We start from the raw sequence: 20,433 nt of genomic DNA, 5'->3' as shown, positions 1-20,433 counted from the left end.
CCCATCGTGTCCGTTCAGTTTGTAGATTCAAGTTTTCCTTTATTTTTGGAAAGTTTTCTTGAATTACAGATTTAAACATTTTTTTCCCCGTTTCATGGTTCTGCTTCCTTTGGGACACAAATAATGCAATCTTTCTGTTGTCTTCCTTAGCTGTCACTTCTAATATTTTAACTTTACTAATTCTATTTCATTTTGTTTACTTTCATCAGTCCTGTCCAACTTTTCTCTTCTTGCTTTTTGCAGATTCTGGTCTCCTGTGTGTTGCTCCTTACATAGTCATGATTTCTATTATGGTTATATCTTTAAATATTCTATTTCTTGACTAAGTTCTGCCGGCTCATGTTTCATTTCCTCTTATCTTCCTACAAATCTCTTTGAAGATGGTATATACATTCTTACATTCCTGCTTTGAATTCACCTTCTACAGTGGCAAATGCTTTATTATGTTTGTTTTTTAATGTGACACGTTTGGCCACAATCTTCACGTCTCTGCTGTAAAAGTTTTCTGGTTCTTCATGTATCGTTTGTTCTTGTTTTTCTCTTCCCTTTTTCTTGCAGTATTATTGTACAGATCCTGTGCTAGTTCCTTTCTGATTACTAGTCATTTCTAAATGTGGCAAGTTCTTACCAAATCAGCTACATGTAGGGGAAAGGGCTGGGACATAACTCAGGCCAGCAAGAATTTTTCTGCTGATACAGAGTGGATTACAAGAGTGAGCTCTTTAGTCTTTTCCTCATTTTACTCTTCAGAGATCGGCAGCTTCAGGGCTGTTGAAAATGCAAGTTTTCTCTCTTTATCCTGGTCTGCTTAAACTCTACTTTTACAAAAATGGTTTGTCTCTGTGATTACTCCTTTCAGCCTGTCTACCTTGTTTCTCTTTCATACCAAAGTGTATACAGGGAAGCTTCTGTCATTACTCCTCACATCTAGTCCCATGGTCTCACACAGGGGACCACTGGTTTATCCCTCAGAATATGCCAGTGACTTTGGAGGACTAAACTTCAGCAGCTTTACCTAAAATCTGCAGCTTTAGGAGTTCTCTCGCAGCATCTTTCTACACTCCTTGGAGTTTCACTGGATTTGGCAGCCCTTCCTCATATATTGTGGTTCCAGATTACAGACCTCTCTTAGTTTCATCAAAGAAGGAATCTGACTGTTTTTCATTTTCTTTCATTGCTCTGAGGTAATTCTAAACAAAAGAAGGAACTGACATCTTTATCCTACCGCTTTAAAATGAGAAGTTAAGTAAGCAATTTTAGGGGTCTAACCACACAATTAGAAACAATCTACCCCAAGTTGGGAGCATGGAAATAGTGAAATGACCAAGGGTATAAAAATGTCAAAAATATTAAAGTATATAGCTATTAATTTATATAATAATTGTAAGTGTTTGTGAAAATATATAATTGTATATGGAAAATGCATACGATGATTGTAAAAACTATCTATATTGGGGTCATAAATAAGTAAAATATATACATGTACAGGATGAAGAACGGAAGGGAAAAATGAAAATTGTTTTTTGTTAAGGGTAATGAACACTAAGTAATGTTTTTCATTAAAAAAAGTTTTTGTTGTTGTCACAGTATAGTCTGTGCAATAAAAAACACAATGTTCCAAAAAGAAAAACAATCAAGACCATACAGAGATTTACTCCAGCACCTACGAAACACAAATCATTAAAAATGCAATGACTGGCTCCCCACTTGCCAGTACTAACTATGTCCTATCCCTGGAGGCAAGCTCCAAAGTTGCATCCTTTTGCTCCAATTCCAACCCAGGTTCTTTACAGCAGCCAGGTGTCTCCCTGCCTCCCCTGCCTACACCACTCCCTCCCCACTAGAGATTAACTCTACTCCAACAGACCACTGTCTACTCAGCACTGACGATGTGCCAGGCACTGTAAGGGGAGCACAGCAAGTAAGAGTATGGGCTTTAAACCCTTTAGTTTGTTTTGTTTATAATAAAGAGCAGCAAAAAAAAAAAAGCAGGTTGCATTTAAAGGACAAGTTAGAGTTAAAATGTTTGGGCTTTGGAAACAACCAGATTAAATAAAATAAAAGTAGAATGCACCTATAACAGTGCCAAGGACATAGCAGACATTCAATCAAGGATATTTAAAAAAATCTCTTATACTTTAAATTTCGCAGCAAGGGCAATATAACACAATGGTTAAGACAACAAGAAACTGACTTTTTAATTTAAAAAATATGCTAGGAAAGGATACTACATACACATTTTCTGTGACCATTTAAACCAACATCTTCTTTTCGGCTCCAAGTTTCTGTCCCATGGTTCCCACATATGAAATACTAACACTGCTATGAACATTTAAAAAAATTACTTTGAATGCATAAACTGAATATATGATTAGTCTATTTTATTAGCAATATTTTTACTCTCTGAATAATTACAACTAATTCAGAGTATTCAAAAGATCAAAGTATTTACATAAAAAACTAGCCTGGCAATTTTGATAAGTTATAACTCAAATAAAAAAGGGAAATAGATTTACACTTCTCAAATATTCCTATCATCCCCCAAGATGAAAATGTAAAGGAGTAAATTTAGGAAGGCGTATAAACTCTGAAAATGAGCTTTCCCTTTGGCTAAGTAATACCGTTGATCGGTAATGGCTGATTTCACTGGTTTATTCACAGAAAATGTATAAGCACTTTAAAATTAAAGTTCAATTTAAATAAAATTTAAAAATTAGTTCCTCTGATGCACTAGCCACATTTCCAGTGTTCAATCACTACATCTGGCTGGCAGCTACTATACTGGACAGTGTAGATTTAGATCATTTCCTTCAGTACAGAGAGTTCTGTTGGAGACCACTGGGTCTAGATAATTCTAAGATGAAAAATAAGCCAGTCTACCATCTGGTTTGAGAAATGATTACAACATCTGAGGATTCCTCTTGTGACACAGGGGTGAAAAAAACCCAGAGAGCTTGAATAGAGAGGGAAAAACGCACCAAGACTCTGAGCTCAGCTTTAAGTGTAAGGGGTGCGGGTGGTGTGGGGAGGCCTGTGAGAGGGTGCGCCTGTCTCCCAGCTTCTCCCAGCCTGTGTCTGAGGCAGAGACAGAATCTGGCCTCCGGTCTCTTTCTTCTCATGCTACATACTCCTCAAACAATCCTGCCCACACAGCTACAAGCTGGTAACATGAAAAGGTCCGTTTCCAACACACATGGAACTCCTGCCTTCAGATCCGTAAATCCAGCTCCCCTTACTCCATATCTTTACTTGGATTGTTTTGAAAGTGACTCACAATGTATCCAAACCTGAACTCATCATTTCTGGCCTCGCTGCCTCCTGCATAAAAAAGAATGTGGTTGGCCTTTGTCTCCAGTTCCTCAGAGGCAGCCAATAAACCCTTGAATTTCCCTGTGACAAGAGTATCTTTATTATTCATGGTAGGCTCCTTGGCCCACATCTGACAGCTTGTGCTAACAGGTGACTCAGGGTGGGCCCCTAGATGGTTTCTGCTAAGGAGATGACTCAGGATGGGAGCTGGCCAAGCCAGAAAGACCAACCGTGTTCTTAGAGGGTTGGCGCTCTGAGCCAACAGATATCAGCTCGACCTCTGGCAAGTGGAGAGCAGCTGGAGATTGAGTTCAACCTTGTGGCCCATGATTTAATTAATCATGCATACATAAAGAAACACCAGTAAAAACTCTCAACACCAGAGCTCAGGTAAGCTTCCCTGGCTGGCAATACTCTACACATTGTTGCACACTGATGTGCCAGGAGGATAATGCATCCTGACTCTATAGGAAGAGGACAATGGAAACTTGGAGTCTGGGACTCTCCCAGACTTTTCCCACTGTGCCTCTCCCTTTGGCTGGTTCTGATTTGTATCCTATTTCTATAATAAAATTGTAATTATAAGTACAGAGCTTTCCTGAGTTCTGTGTCATTTGAGTGAATGGATAGCCAGTTGGTCAGAAGTGAGAGTAGCCTGGAGTCCCCCAAAGTTGTGACTGGCTTCTGAAGTAAGGGTCAGTTTTGGGGATGACTGTGCCCTCAACCTATAAAGTGTGGCTTAACTCCGGGTAGTTGGTCAGAAGTCACTGTACCCTTCAGATCTGCTCCTCCCACAGGGTTCACAATCATAACGAATGAAGAGCTACCCATCTATCCTTCTGCTAACAGGAGAAAGAAGGTCATCACTGATAATTTTTCCTCCTCAACTGCACTCCACACAAACGATGAATCAGTACATCCTTCCAACTCCTGCCCAGTCTACAAAGCCATACATGACCTGGCCTTTTCTTCAGGTTTCTTGATGATGGGCTGTATCCATTTAAGGGTGCTAGTAGGGCCATGTATAAGCTTTAAATTAAAGAGCTAAACTTACAGTTTAAAATTATGTGATCTCTTTCACCATGTCTCCTTGCTATAGAGTTACTAGCATTTAATTTTGACTTTATGCCCACAAAGGGGAAATTCCAGGCTTTATTCAGAATACTTGTATTAATAAATAAGTTTTAAATTTCTCAATTCCAGGGAATCTGTTTATAGGTACTCAATTTTAAAGAGACAGGTGAGTAAAATGTTTCTTGACAAGAAAATCTACCAACTGTCACTGAAGGGTAAGAATTATTATTTTTTGGTACCATGATTATTTGTATAAAGATATATCCATACTGTACCTATAAAGTAATATGACAGGTTTTAAAAATAAACATACTAGAAATTACTGATAAAAATAAAATTTGTCATTCAAAGCAGTCTCCTTTGGAGACTCATTCCAATAATGGAACCAAAGCTCAAAATATTTTGGAAAATTCTCTTTGGGAACTGTCTTCACATTCTGCATAGATACTTTTGAATATTCTCATAGATGATAAATCTTTGCCCTGTGAAACTCAATTTTACCTTTGTAAGCAACTAATCATTAAAAGCCATGGTGGGAAATAAGGTCAAAGATCATGACATTTCTGATGAAAAGAAAGGTATATTTGGATGAAAACCACTGGCAATGTGTAAGTTTTAAGTGATATACTTGCTCTGAACCAAAGCCAAATTAAAGGATGTTGGAGGGGAGGGAGGGAGGGAGGGAGGGAGGGAGGGGGAGAGAGAGAGAGAGAGAGAGAGAGAGAGAGAGAGAGAGAGAGAGAGGGAGGGAGGGAGGGAGGGAGGGAGGGAGAGAGAGGGAGGGAGGGAGGGAGGGAAGGAGGGAGGGAGGGGAAAGACAACAAGGAAACTGGTATTTAAAGAGTCATACACTCTCTTGAAAATCTGATGAGTTATGGCTTCCTCTCAATCTTCTGCATATATTATTAGAAAGGTACACCACATCAAGGTCATCTATGGAGCCAGATTAAAATTCCCTGGTTTAGAACAGTAGCTTTCGCTTTCTTTTTCTTTCTTTCATTTTTTTTTTTTTACTGTACCCAACAGAAAAAAAAAATTTATACTGTGACCCAGTTTGTACATACATACATATAATTAAAAGTTTCACAAATAATTATCAACCTTACCATGTGATAGTATTCTCTTATATTTGATTTCATTATGAAAAATGCTACTTATGACCTACTACACCAATTTCACAATCTACAGCTGGAAAAATACTGGTTTAGAGTAACTGATGCATGATATGAATAAACTAATGATAATGGGAAAACTCACTTGATTATAAAAATTTTGATGTTATTTTAAACTAACGAAGAAAAAGTCATTTTACTCTATAGCCAAACTTTTCAAGAGATTGGATTCTTTATGGCAAAACGGACTGTCTTGGTCATTCGTCTAAATGGCTAACTAACTACTGGAGACACTGATGGGTAAATCATACAATGTTCATACCTTAATATTAGAAAACCACAAATCATTCTCATGTAAAGTGGCCAGGTAGACAGATGTAAGAAGTCCAGTGCAAAGGGCAACAGTTCCACCAATTGTAAATGAAAGAATCGTCCATAATCTTCTATTGGTACAACCTGTTAGAAAAATGAACAGATGAAAAACCAAGTCAGTAAAGGATTTAGCAGTTAATAGTTCTATTCCAGACTGTCCAACGTGCCAAGTTCCAGCTGCCTGTTAGTGGTGAAGCTTTCCGTGTCTCCAGCAGACAGTTAGGGGTTCCGTTTTGTGATTCCACAGACCTTTTTATACTTTTCATACTTTTATTATAGTTTTTCCCCCACTGTATCTAACTGTTCATTTGTCCATTTTGCCAACTAGAATGTAAGCATCTTGAGGACCAGCATATTATCTTATTCATCTTAACACCTAGGACCTGTGCTTGACCTAGTTTAACTACTAAGTTTCTTAAATAGAGGAATAAATGGGTTACAGATCTAAAATATAAACAGTCTTTTAGATGATCTACTTACAATGCGTGGTTTATTCATTAAAAGCTACTCCCAAACTTGATTACTTAAAATTTTAAACCCCATCACACAAGTTAAAGGAATATAAACTAAGAAACATATTTATAGTACATATAAGAAAGGTTAAATATCCTTAATATAGGATAAATACTTTCAAGATAATAAAAAAAAATGAATATTTCAGTAGGAAACTGATTAAGGACATGAATAGGCAATGCACAGAAGAAAAAATGGCCAATAAACTTAATAGAAAAAAAAGTTAGTATTAATGAAATGCAAACCAAAACAAAGAGCTATAACTTTTACAATAGTGGCCAATTTGATAGCTTAAAAATGCTTAGTACTCTGTTTTGGTAAGGATACAAAAATATCGCCTTTTTTTTTTTTTTTAAATAGACATTTTTTAAACACTGCTGGTGTTAGAATAAATGGATACCTCTCTGGAATGTGACATGGCAACAGGAAGTAAAAGCCACCAAAATGAGCACACTATATGACCAATAATTGCAAATCTAGGCATACACCCCAAAGAAATAAAGTTTTAAACAAACATTTGGCCACTGTGGTTCAGGTTGTATAGGTAAAAGGTTAAAAATCATCTAAATATTCAATAAGAAATTAAATAAATTATGCTACAGTCACACAGTGACTACACACTGACAAAATTTTAAAAATACACTGACTGACATATGTTCATAACACAACAAGAGAAAGATAGCAAGTTACACAACAGCGAGTAGGATCTCAATTTTGAGAAAAAACACATCTGAATGCTTGTAGGTGTACATGTACAGAGAACAACATTTAGACAGCAAGATAAAGTGGTAATCTCAGGATGAGTGGGTTTGCGGGAGTATTTTTTCCTTCATTTTTGCTTTTCTTTAGTTTTCTTTTTTTTATTTTTACATGAATAAATACTGCTTTGGTAAAATGAACAGTCCTCAAAGTTATGTTTTAATTTAAAAGGACAAACTTGAACCTGTATTTGTTTTTATATAAGATTTTCAGAAAATACCCTGTATTGTCCCAAATTGCTAATAGCTGAGTTGGGTGGCATGACTGCTCAATATAGATTACTTTTATTTTATAAAACTGTCACCCCCCCACCAAAAAAATAAATAAATAAAAAATAAAACTGTTACCCCAAATTACTTTACTAGCTCTAGCTGCAGCTGATGTAAACTCTGTCAGATATCCAAAATGGCTGACAGACATGGAATTTTTCATGCTTACTTTAAAAAATCCTGACCATGCTTAGCCTAAGAAAGCAACTCGGGTAGCAGGAATTTGGTAATTAATGCCATTTGATGTATGGCTTAGCAAGAGTCTTCAACATTATTTAAACAATTTACCAAATTCTGACCACTTTTCCCACCAAAAAAAAAAAGCAAATTAGAAAATTTCAGGAATTTAACTGAAAATAAAGAATAAAAGAAAGTTTGAGTCATCTTTCAATACTTTAATGAAATGAGAAACTCACCCAAGGTAAGGCTGTCTAGTTGTGAACAGCATACACAAACCAGAAAAATTAGAAGTAGACTAAAATCTGAACAGTGGGAAAAAGTATTACTCTCAAAGTCAAAGGATCAGATTGGCATAACTATACTGAACAGGCAGCTGAGAAGCAAAGGGCTCTAATCAGAGGTCTTTTATCTAATCATAACTGTAAAACAAATATTATCACATTGCGATCAAATCATCTGTAAAACTAAAATATCAAGGTAATAGAATAAGTTTCTTCACCTATTAGGTCTCACCAAATTTTTATCCTATTGGAGAGTGATTATTTCAATATGCAGACAAAAAAGCAATCCCAAATGCTGCTTTAATTTAAATCACCTACTAGATGACAATTTATTTTCCAACTTCACATTTTCTTCTTGTGCCACGTAATCCTCTGAAACTTCTGTGGTTTGTATTCCTTTTCTTTGCCTGATGGATATCATGGTGTCAAAGACTCACATGCATTGTTCTTCCAACCACTCCTACAAACAACACAGAATTAAGCCACCATCCATATGTCCGTACCCTCTCTGCCAAATACAGCCTGTGCTCATCTGTGTTTTGGAGACTTTACCTGAGCCATTTTCCCTTGCTTAGGACGCCCTCCCATTTTCCCATCCAAACCTTAACCGGCTTTCAAAGCTACTCTCAAGACACAACACAAATATTTCTTTAACACAACCACATTTATGAAGCGCCTGTCCTGTGGCAGGCACTGCCAAGAGTTAGGAGCCCAGGTGAGCATCACAATCCCCTGCCCTTCTTCCAGGAAACCTTCTTTTTTGGGATGCACCAACCCCTACTGATCTCTCCCCTTCCCGAGTCATAGCAGTTACCACGCATTTTGTCACATAATTAGGTAGTTTTATATTATTTTCTATAGTACCAACCATGGAAAAGGTATTAAGTAGTAAATTTGTTGATTGTTGATGGTCTGATTTTGAAGAACTGAAACACTGTTTTGTCTCCGGTATCTGGATTTTGATACTGGTGCTCCTTCAAACAATTCACACTGGAAGCTTTAGGAATATGCCTCAGTGGTGATGGCAGCGGGGGTGTGCCAATCAGGGCAGCTGCTACACCAGGCAGCAACAGTGGGAGTGACGGCAGGGAGCAGGGGCCTGGTTTGGAAGCAGTAAGTGGGAGGCAGGGGAGTGGTGGCAGTGAGTAAGCTGGCTACAGTCCCCCGGAACAGCTGGCGTCACTCCTCCGACGAATGAACAGCGTTTAACCATTTATTAACTATGACCGGTTGCCGGACACGACTGTCGGGGCAGTTTATTAATTCCTAAAGGTAAACAAGTTGCTCTACTGAAAAGAACACACCAATCAACGTTATACCATTCATTCATTCATACAAAAAAAAAAATCTGAGAGGAAAAAGGTGCAAGCACCGAAAATGGAGACTCTGGAGCAACGAGGGAGAAAAGGAGTGTGGGCAAAGTCGTACCTCTACAGATGAGCTTACCCCCAAATTACCTCATCCTAGAATCATGACCTTTCTAAGGGCCCCAAGCGGAGTTGTAAAAAGCCCACAACTGATACAACGTAACACATTAGGACAGAAGGGCAACAAATGTTTAAGTGCCAACTACGTGTGATAACTGCATGAACCCAAGAAACAAAAGTTTGCCCATCAAATTACAAGGAATGCCATCTTAAATGTTTGAAAAGGGAAATGAGAGCGGGTGGTTTTTTTCTCCATCGCTTAGAAGAACCAGCACGTACTGGGCATCCCGGGGCGCTGCAGGGCACATTATTCAGCTCACCTCCGCAACCCAAGCTACACCACCGGAGTCCCCGCCAGACGCTGAGGGGCCGAATAAGTTCAGTAACTCGCTCCGGCTCACCTAGGAAGTGGCGTGGCCGCCGAGGCCGGAGACCACCCAGCCCCTCCCTCCGCCCGCGTGGCCAAAGCAAGAAGTCGCCCGAGAAGGCGCTCCGCCCTCGGCAAACTTGCTCTCTCCCAAGCTGCCGCCCCCAGTCCCGCACGTCGGGAGGACAAGGGGGAGCCCAGTCCCACACCGGGTCTCCGCAGACGCCGCGAGGGCCGGATTCGCGCCCCCACCCTGAGCGACGCAGCGGGGCGGCCCGCGGGCTTTCGGTCTTCGCGGCAGATTCAGCCGAACGCCGCCACGCAAGGGCGGAGCGCCACCCGCCCGCCGGACAGTCCGGGGCCGCCGACGGAGCCTCGCGCCCGTGCGTCCCCTCGCGCTGCCCGCGGCCCGAAACGCAGCCACAGACCTGCGGCCTCAGCCGTCCTCGCGCGCGGCTCCGGACCGGGAACGGGGGCAGCCGGCCGGCCGGCCGGCCGGGGTCGCAGAGGGCCGTGGGGGCGGGGCCGCACTACGGCCAGCAACGCGCCGCGGGGAAAGCTAAAACCCAGCAGCCGCGGAGCTTTGTGCTGCACCTTGGAAATGGGGGGCTGGGGGGAGTCACCGCCCCGGGGAGGGGGCGCGCCGGGGAGGCTGGGCCACTGAGGCCGCGCCTATAGGTCCCGGGAGCCGTCCGTCAGCACGGGCCACCTCCCCCTCTCGGGGCGCCCCGCCCCGTCTCGTGCGGCGCCGGCCGGAAGGAAGCGGCGCACTTCCGGCCGCCGGGCTGTAGTGTTGGCTGAGTTCCGCTCCGTTCCGCTATGTCCCGCGGCTCCCGGCACCCCTCGAAGAACATTGGACCCCCGTCACCGACCGAGGAGCCCGAGGCCACCTTCGCCTACGCAGACTCCCGCCACCCCCAGGCCAGAGCGAGCGGCGCTGCTCGGGGGAAGAGGGCCGGGATGCGAATAAGGGTGGCCTCAAGTCGAACCCCGGGTGGGGAGGGTGAGACGGGCTGGGGGCCGCGAAAAACTCTTTCTTGCGCCGGTGCCCTCCTGTCTCCTGTGCTGGTGGATGTGGAGGGGTCAGTAAGGGCCCGGTGGACGGAAGCAGTCCGACCACTCGGACATCTCCCAGCTAACCGCGTTGCCAAGGCCTGGCGCGCCCCCTTCTCGGGTCTCGGCAACACCCCCAGGCCCCAACTGCCGGTGATCTGTGTTTGGAAGTCTTTTACCGACTGCCAGTGAGGTACTTTCGCATCTCCAAAGACGCGCCTCTTTTTGGCGAGGGGGGCAGGGCGCGCTGTCTTCTTCCAAATTTTGTGTAGAATACGTTCCTCTGTCTTCTTAGGCTCCTGTGTTACTCTGTCTCCAAACTAGAGTGTAAGCCTTTTCGGAGGGCAGTTGCTGTGTTGTATACGTGGATATCTTTCTTAATCACACTTTGATGAACAGTAGGTAAAGCCTTTTGTTAGCAGATTCTCCGAGCACATGTTAATTGATTTTTATTAAGAAATGGTCCTCTGGGTCTTCCACCTGTGAAGAGGACTGCTCGTCTGTCTAATTCCAGGTGCCTTTCCTTGTTTCCCCTGTTTGATATTTTCCTCCTCCTTTGTGTGTCTGTTGCTGTTAATAACAGACACACATTCTGTGTCAATGGGTTGAGGTATCTGCTGGTGGTTTTAATAAAAATAAATGTCAGCTGTTTTTTCAGGTGGCATTTGTCGTGTTTAACATGATTGTTGGTGTCTTTTTTTCATGTTATGGACTTGAGAACAGGGACTGTATATTTATAATCTTTCTCTTTCGCCTTAAGATGCTTTACATAAGATACATTTGTGTGTTTAATAAATACATATGTGAATTGATTCCTCCTTAAGTAGAATTCCCCCTCTCCTCCCCACCTTATTATGTAGGGTTTTTTCTTAAACTGTCTTGCGCACTGGGGAAAAAAATGTCTGTTGTGAAACATGCGTCCCTTGAGTAAAGGAAATAGTACTTGTTAGCAGCTGCTTGTTTTCATATGAAATGGCTTTACTAAGCAAAATAACGCTTTGAGAGCAATAGACATCCACTGCTGAGGGTAAGTCTTGGTAATAAATAAGTTAATTAAGAATGAATTCATTCTGATACAGCAACCATGGGGGTGATGGGTAATGAGCGGTAGACTTTTGCCCCTATTGACCTCTGGTCATGGGCTGTGACTGCAGAGGTCTACAGGAATACTTGTTTGCATTGTGTTTTGAAACCCAGTGGGATCTGGCTTTTCCTCTGTTGGGGCCAGCAATAGTTAAGTTGTGCTGGAACAGTTCAGCTCAAAAGTATGGCCTGGAAACCTGTGGCATCACTATCAACATCATAAGGGAGCTTGTTGGAAATTTTATCGGGTTCTAGACATACCTACCGAATCATAATCTGTAGGGGTCAGGGACAAATAATTGGTTTTAAGAAGTTCTCCATGTGGGTCTGTGTTCAGCAAAGTTTGAGAGCCATAGCAGGACCTTGCTACTCAAAATATTGTCTGTGGACCAGCTGTGTTGGCATCACCTAGGACCTTAGAAATGTCGGCTCTCCGGCTCTCCCCAAGGCCTACTGAATCAGAATCTGCATTTTAATATAATCTCCAGGTTATTTGTATGTACGTCACACTTTGAGAAGCACTGCACGCGAAGTCATTAATGTCTTCTTATGGGAAGTCACATCCTTCCCATAAAAGCATCTTGCGTTGGACCAAGGGAGAGAGCTCTCCTTCTCCATTGGCTTTTTCCTGTCTGATGTACGATGTTTGTTCAGTTTTCAGTAGTTTGGCTTAGTAGTATGAACTCTGGATCACTCTTCCCTTCTGTGGCAATAGACTCTCCCAGTATTCCTCCTCTCTACCTTTCTGGCATTCCTTTTCAGTCTCATGTAAACTCTTCCTCTCTGGCTCATGGCTCCAATTTCCAGTGATATTCTGATCACTTGTAAGTGTTTATGTCCAGGCATAGCTCCTGACAGCCAGGTCCCATACATGTAGTGCCTATTGGAAATTTCCATGTGTGCAGAGCACTCAAACTCAACTCGTTAAAAATTAAACTTTTTCTAATCCCCAAACCTACTTTTCATCCCATGTGCCCCCTTTTCCTAATTGCTGTCAATAACTTAGGAGCCAAACTTGATTCCTCCCTGTTGTGTAGCCCATATATCCAGTCAAACACTGAGTCCCATTGGGTTTATTCCTAAATATCTCAGGACTTGCCCAACTTTTCCCCATCTCCATTGCCACTACTGTAATCCAAGGCACAATTTTTTGTCTGGATCATTTCAATAGTCTGCTAACCGATTGCCTTACCACCATTCCTGCCCTTTGGCCTTGTCCACTCAGTCCACCCTCCATATAAAAAACATACTGATCTTACTAAGATATAAGTCTTTTGGTGGCTTACTGGCTTTATATAAAAAGCTCCTTAACAAGCTTGAAAGTACTGCTGTGAGTCAGGCTCCATTTACCTCTCCAGCCTCATCCCTACTTCCTATTCATAAATTTCCAAGTTTTTATAAGTGCCTGACTTAACTACTATTCAGCCTTTAAATTTCAGCTTAAATGATCCTTGCTGCTTGATATTTATATACTCCCCTCTCACTGAATCATAGCTTTTCTGTGTGATGCATAGAATACGGTGGAAGTGACCGTGTGGGACTTCTGAGGCCAGGTCATAAAGACATCCTAGTTTTAGCCTTATCCTCTCTTGGATTGCGCACTTATGGGGGATGCCAGCCACCATGTTGTGAGGACACTCAGACATCGTGTAGAGAAGGCCACATGGGCGGCACCTGGCCTCTGGCCAACAACCAGCCTGCCATGTGAGTGAGCCACCTAGGAGGAAGATCTGCCAGCTCCATGTCATCCATGCCACTCCCAAATATCTCATGCACAGATACGGTAAGAATAATAAATGTTTATATTTGTTTTAAAGCCACTAAGTTTAGGGGTAATTTTGTTATACAATGATGGGTATTCAATATAGTAGTCATCCTCTGTATGGATGTATCATCATTTATTTAATATTGCCCTCTAATTGGACATTTAGATTGTTTCCAGCTTTACCCTGTTACATGCAGTGCATAGAGAATATCCTTATATTTATGTAATTCTTTAGGATATATTTCTAGAAATAGAATTGCTAGAATTTAAATTAGGATAAACATTGGCAAACTACATTACAAAAGGTTAAAAATTGTATTAATTTACACTTCCACCAATGTGCATTACGGGGCTTATTTCAGTGTCCTTGTCAACAATGGATATTTTTAATCTTTGCCAATCTTAGGCGACAAATGATATATCATTTTAAATGTATTAGGTGGAGATAATATCAGGACATTATTGGCTGTTTGTATTTCTTTTTCTGTGATTTATGTTTTCATGTTCTTTGGCCAATCATCGATTTAATCTTTATATAAAGGGATTAGTTATAGATTATGGATTTTAACATTTTTTTTTGGCCGCACCGCGTGGCATGTGGGATCTTAGTTCCCTGACCAGTGATCGAACCTGTGCTCCGTGCAATGGAAGTGCGGAGTCTTAACCATTGGACCACCAGGGAAGTCCCTGGATATTAACTTTCTGTTGTATACCTTGCAGGTATTTCTCAGTGTTGTGTACTTCATATAGTGTGTTTCGCTTTGCATTGGTTTTCCATTTTCTGTTATCAAGTCTATCATCTTCCCTTTATAAAAGCTTCTGGGTTTTTCCAACATACTTAGGAAAACCTTTACCATCCCAAGATTGTAAAATTTTAAAAATACTTTTTCCTAGTTTTAAAAAATATTGCACCTTTTTAATATGAAGAGAGAGATCTGACAATTTTTTTTCTAATTGGAGAATCAGTTGTTTCACCATCATTCTTACCTTACTGATTTGAATTATCTGCATCACATACTAATTCTAGTATGTATATGGCCTATTTGTAAACTCATTTATTGTGTTTAAATGATTTTTAAAAAGAACTAGTTTGCAACAGTTCTACATACTGTATTTCTTTTAAACACATGTTCTGGCAAGTTTTGCATATTTTCTTGCTCATATAAACTTTATAATCTTTTACCAGTTTCCAAAAAAGAATCCATGGAGATTATTTTACTGGAATTGTATAAAAGGTAAAGAAGTCTTTGAGAGAAATGAGATCTTTACAATACTGAGTATTCTTTTACAGAAACACATATTCAGTTGGAGACAGTTTGGCCCACTTACACATATTTTTGCAACAGTAGTTTCATGCAATCTTATTTTGCCACCTCGTCCACAGGGTTGGTTTTTCAAGTGTCTTAGTAAAAGTCAGAGCAGTGGTCTCCAAACTTTCTGATCTCAAAACTTCATCAATCAAAAATGTTTGTCCTCTCTGTGTGTGAACGTGTGCACGCATATGTGTGTGTATACATACATATATATACACATTATGTATTGCAATATATGGAAATCCTAATATGTTCTTCCTACATCCCATGGGTTGTTTTATACACTCCTTGCGTATGACCCATGTCAGAGACCTCAGAGATCAGCCGTGTCTACGGCATTCTTCCGAGCCTAGTTTGGCACTCTTGGTCTTAGGCAACCCATGCTGAGTCCTGGAGATCAGCTTTCTCAGTGCTCACAGATCATTCCAGAGTTGCACAGGAATCAGCATTACACCTGAGTCCTTCCCCATACCCCCCCCCCCCCCGGCCTTTAAAATACTTGCCTCCTTCCCTGGGAAGATTCTTAAGAAAAGGTATTATGTAATATTGTTAGTTACTTTTTCTCTCTTCCTTTGATCAACTTCGTATTAACTAGATTTGTAATGGTTTAGAAGAATGAAATTTATAGGCAGATTAGCATAGGTGTATAATTATCCAAGGACTCTATTAAATAAAGTTAACAAAATATTTAAACATTGTCAAGGTTGGTTCATTTTCTTCAACACCTGGTACTCTTCTTCCCTCTACTTGTCTGCTGTTTCCACCTACGCCTTTCTTTTCCATTTCCATGGTTAGAATAACTATTGTATGTTTTTGAATAAGGACACGAATAGTCAGGTTATCCAATTAAAGCAGATGATGGTGCTTTATCACGTAATAAGCTTTTGGCGAAGTGTGATGATTCCTAGATGTTGGCTCTTCTAGTCCACAAACCAGCCTTGGCTGGTCTTTCCAATTTGTTCCCTTGGACTGCTCTAATGTCATTCCCTGCAAAACAGGTATATACAACAGGTGTCTAAAAACCCTAGAAATAGACATTTCCTACTAACAGATGCCAAGGTGTACAGTCTGGCTTGGGATTTTTTTTTTTTTGTAGGACGAAGTAGGACTTTCAGCCAGAAATGTATGTGTTTCTAATACCCTCAAATTCAGATATTTTATCATGCCTTAAATTATGGCTAATCTAGCACTGGGTTGGATTTTCACTAACACTTAACCACGTGCTGTCCCCAGATCTTCCTGAGTCCACCCATGGATGTTAATAAACTAGCCTGAAGGACTTATGCTTAGGAATTCACAGGCTTCATTGCATCTCACCAGGCCTGAAAGCTGCTAGGACTCAAACGACCCCAGTAGTTGTGTGGAGATTGGAGTAGGTAGGCTCTGTCCTTTTGTGCTCCCCACATGATGGAGGAACGAATACAGCTACCTTTGAGAGGTTTTTAATCACAGTCTCTTGATGGCTTTAAATTTTTTTCAGTCAAGATACCAGGAAACAAAGTTTGTTTCCTCTCACAACTGTCACCAACCAGTTCATTTATATGAGCATACGTTCTGCGTGGTGATATTACCCCCTCCACCCCCAACAGGGAGAAAATTGGCTCTTGGGGGTTGAAAAAAACCTTATTCTTTTAATGTATAAAGTGCAGATATACAGTATATCTTAGATATTCAAATTTCATGGAGGGGGGGGATCAGGAAAAGTCTAAAAAAAAGTTCCTTAGGGACGTGATAATGAAAAAAAGGTTGAAACGCTGATACAGATTAAGTTTTGGTGGTTGGAACACTGGCCAAATTGTAGAGTTTAACTTTTCTCTTGTATTTTCACTATGCATAAGTGTATGTGTGTGTGTGTTGGGGGTGTGGGGGGAGACTGGAAATAATGTTGAGTTACATCAGTGGATAATGGTTAAACGCAAATGCTGGTTTGGATTTTATCTTTGCCCGTTCTGCCGTTTTCCGACCTGGTCATAAGTCTCCTCGGTGAAACTAGCAGAGCTACATCCCAGGCCCACAGGACAGCACCCCATATGAAGAGGCTGGCTTTAGGGCTGGACTGCAGGTATGCTTCAGAATTAGGATTGCTCTGCACCCGAGTCCTGCAGGTGAAACAGTCCTTGTGCGATGGTTAGAAGACTGAGTTCCGTGTGAGAGCTTTGCATGGTCAGAGCCAGGCCATTTCTCACCGTTTCCAAGAACTGTTACCTTTCCCTAATGGTCCAGTGCATGGCACTCAATCCTGTATACTTAGCGGCTGATTATACTGAGCGTATACAATTTGAAATACCATTCTCTCTCCTTGGGCCTAAGTTTTGCCAATGCTGCCCGCTCATCAGCTGATTTAGGGAAAGGGCCATTTTCACATAGTCCTTAATGGCGGTTTATAGTTGTGAGAGAATGATTATATGAACTTAATGTGATGGTAATAGGGTAATGTTCTGACACTTTCTCCCAGGCTGTTGTCTTTTTAGATGTGACATGAATTGTATACAATATTCTAGGTACCAGGTTTGTCTTTTTTGGGTATATTTTAAGAGATATGATATTTTGTTGTGAGTATCCTTCCTCAAAACACAAAGCAGTATGGATCTTAGAGTCCTTTCCAAGGCTGTAACACGTAGCTTTGATACCATGATTTATAAGGGCGTTTAATGCGTCCCTGCCCCCAGCACACACAGTGAGTGCTCAAACCATGATAGGAACCACTGTTTGAGCTCACAGATGGCCAGGCCTTTTATACACATGGTTGCTGATCTTCACAACAACCCTACAAGGTTTAAGTATTACCATCTGTTTTACTGATGAAGAAACTGAGGCTCAAAAAAAGGTTGAATGCCTTACTCAAGGTCACATGGCTTCGAACCAACACCATCCAGAACTGTCGGAACTCAACTAGGTATCTTACAGACGATCTTCTCATTTAGTCCACATAACTCTGAGGTTGGTATTATAAAACCAATTTCACATTTCAGAAAATAGAAGACATAACTGAACTTACAAGAGGTTCAAAAAGGTAAAGCCAAACTGTATTTCAAACCAGCTGAGGTAGCAAAATACCCACTCAGTGTGCAGCTGGCAGGCCGTCCACCACCCATGTCCTCCCCTTGCTTCAGATGGGACACAGTGACCGCTTTCCCGTTAGGAAGATCCACACTTTTTTCCTGTGATTACAAAGTGAGTTTTAAAAAGTGTCACATAGTACACTGGAGCCTCTTTATCAGCATTTGCACACGGAGCACAGGGGTGCTCCAGCTGGGCACAGATTCTGAAGAGCCTCATTTTTAGTTTTTTAACCTACAGGGTGATACCCTGCATGGATTCCAATCTTAGCATTATGGAAAGGCACGACCTCACCAGTTGTATTCTCATGCTTCATATGGAGAAGGGCTTGGAAAATGAAGATAACTTGGAAACCGCTGGTTTCCTACAATTATTTAATTATTCCAGCATAACTATTTTTTGTAGAATGTGAGCTGTAGAGATCAGAAATAAATACAGCTTATGATCTGAACTGTATCCTGCTGTACTTTTTCTCACTAGCCTGAAACAGAATTTTCTAACACCTTTTGTGGTTGGAAATACTAAGTTTAAACGGGATTGCAGATATAAACAAAAAAGAGCAAGATGTAGGTTGATGTGTCTGTTTCAGTAAAATGCAGCCACATTATTGCTGAAGTATGGATACTAAAATTAATAAAATGACAAGTAGAAAAAACCCAGAAATCTGGAGATGTGCACTAAGCCTTTAAATAACATCAGGTACTAATAAAAGACCTGAAAAATGAATAACTTGTTTTATTTTGTTGAGGGTCTCTTCAGGTCATAATTTTCTATTGTGTACATATTTAAGATGACATACTTTATTAATAACTCAACATTTTACAATTACTGATACCAGTGGCAATGACATGGACAATTCTTAATTTTTCCTTTTAACAGAGGATAAAGCTGAGAAATCAGAAAGATAAAATAGGTCTATTTTATCAGCTCATGGTCAAGGATTCATTATTTTCTGATTTGTGTAAATATAACTCCGTCCACCTAACACATCATGTCCTTTTCAAGCCAAGGCCCCATCTACGTCAGCATTATCATGGAAGTATCTGTCTTACATTCAGTTTTGCAAACTGTTCCTGAATGGTGCCTTTACTCTCTGGATTAAGTGACACAACTGGTGTAAACGTGGTTGAGTTAGGAAACAAAACAACACCAACATCTTATGATTTTGTTCTATAATGGTAAGAATTTATATTAGATGCCTAAAATTAAACTTTTAATTCAAAGGAAGATCTACTAGAATCAACTTTCGCAAGGCAAACAATTTAAACAGGAATTACTCATACTGGGAAAAAAAAATCGATAAAAACCAAGTATGTCATAATCTTACAAACACTTTATGGTCTAAATGAGAAAACTGGATGCAGTATATTAATGTACCACCAGAAAAATGAGGTCTACAGTCCCCCAACACAACACACAAACCAGATTTTGCTGCACATCTAGGACTCTGGAAATGGTTTAAGCATCTTACAGTCATTTGAATTCTAAGATATAAACCAAAACATACTATCTATTGTATGGCATCAATTAAAAACAGAAACTCACTCTGAGAATTTATAGGGCCAAAAATGTTCATTTTACATCTTTGCTGCTTGATTCGGAAGAATCTATGTAGGCGAATACTGTGACTTTTTCTTAATCTGCCAATTTAGTCAACAGTTCTACATCAAAGCCAACTACAACCGCCACCCAACCCCAGAATCTGATTTTAGACTCAGACAAGTTATTCATTATAAAGAGGTGTGTCTAAGACTTTTCTTTATATCCTGGATTATGCAAGTCAATGGTCACCGCAGTTGAGTGGATTAGCTGCCACGGTTACCTCCCAACCGCAGTTAGATATGCCGGTGGCATGACCACATCACAGAAAGGGTGAAGCAGAGAGGGTACCATCAGCACCATAAGGTTGTCAGGAGGAAAACAATACTTTTTAAAAGGGGCATTATTTATTATTTAATTATGTTGTTACTTTAAACAAATTGTGTTTGGCTTTAAGTAGTGGAGATGTTGAAATAGGTTAAGTCATAAATTATGGGTAGGGCTGTAGAAGAACAGGAGACGAAATAATATATTTATAAAATAATGCTATATAAGGCTTTCTTTATAAGAAGCTTTTTTTTCCTGGGAGCTTTAAAGCACAGATCATACCATTGTTCTAGGTCACAGGTCAGCAAACTCTATCAAACGATTTACTATTAAGCAGATAGTAAATAGTTTGGGCTTTGTGGTGCATACAGTCTTTGTAACAACTTCTCAGTGCTGCTGTTGTACCTCAAAAATAGCCATATACAGTATGTAAATGACTGGGTGTGGCTGTGTTCCAATAAAACTATTTACAAAAATGGATGGCAGGCCAGATTTGAAACAAGGGCTGTCAGTTTACTAATCCTTCTTCTATACCACCACTGTCCAACAGAAATACGATGTGAGCCACATATGCAATTTAAAATTTTATAGTAGCTACATAGAAAACCAGGTGAAATTAATTTTAATATT

General features: G+C 40.5%; 1 protein-coding gene across 2 annotated transcripts in view; it reads right to left on the bottom strand.

Moving 5' to 3' along the window:
• DPY19L3 (dpy-19 like C-mannosyltransferase 3) overlaps positions 1 to 10,233 on the bottom strand; it is a 74,950-nt gene extending 64,717 nt beyond the window's left edge. Inside the window, exons 1-3 of one of the 2 annotated variants that reach the window (XM_004284857.4) lie at positions 10,092 to 10,233; positions 8,188 to 8,329; positions 5,818 to 5,951 (exon numbers count right to left, since the gene is read on the bottom strand). In XM_004284857.4, the coding sequence (XP_004284905.1) occupies positions 5,818 to 5,951; positions 8,188 to 8,290 (237 nt within the window). In that variant the 5' untranslated portion in view covers positions 8,291 to 8,329; positions 10,092 to 10,233. Of the gene's footprint in view, positions 1 to 5,817; positions 5,952 to 8,183; positions 8,330 to 10,091 lie in introns of those variants that run through there. The other variant, XM_033414995.2, reaches the window with a different exon arrangement.
• Positions 10,234 to 20,433: the final 10,200 nt, after the last annotated feature.

This window comes from Orcinus orca, chromosome 20 (assembly GCF_937001465.1).
Source record: "Orcinus orca chromosome 20, mOrcOrc1.1, whole genome shotgun sequence".
NCBI lineage: Eukaryota > Metazoa > Chordata > Mammalia > Artiodactyla > Delphinidae > Orcinus > Orcinus orca.
The sequence above is the reverse complement of the archived record's forward strand: the minus strand, read 5'-3'. Positions and strand labels throughout refer to the sequence as shown.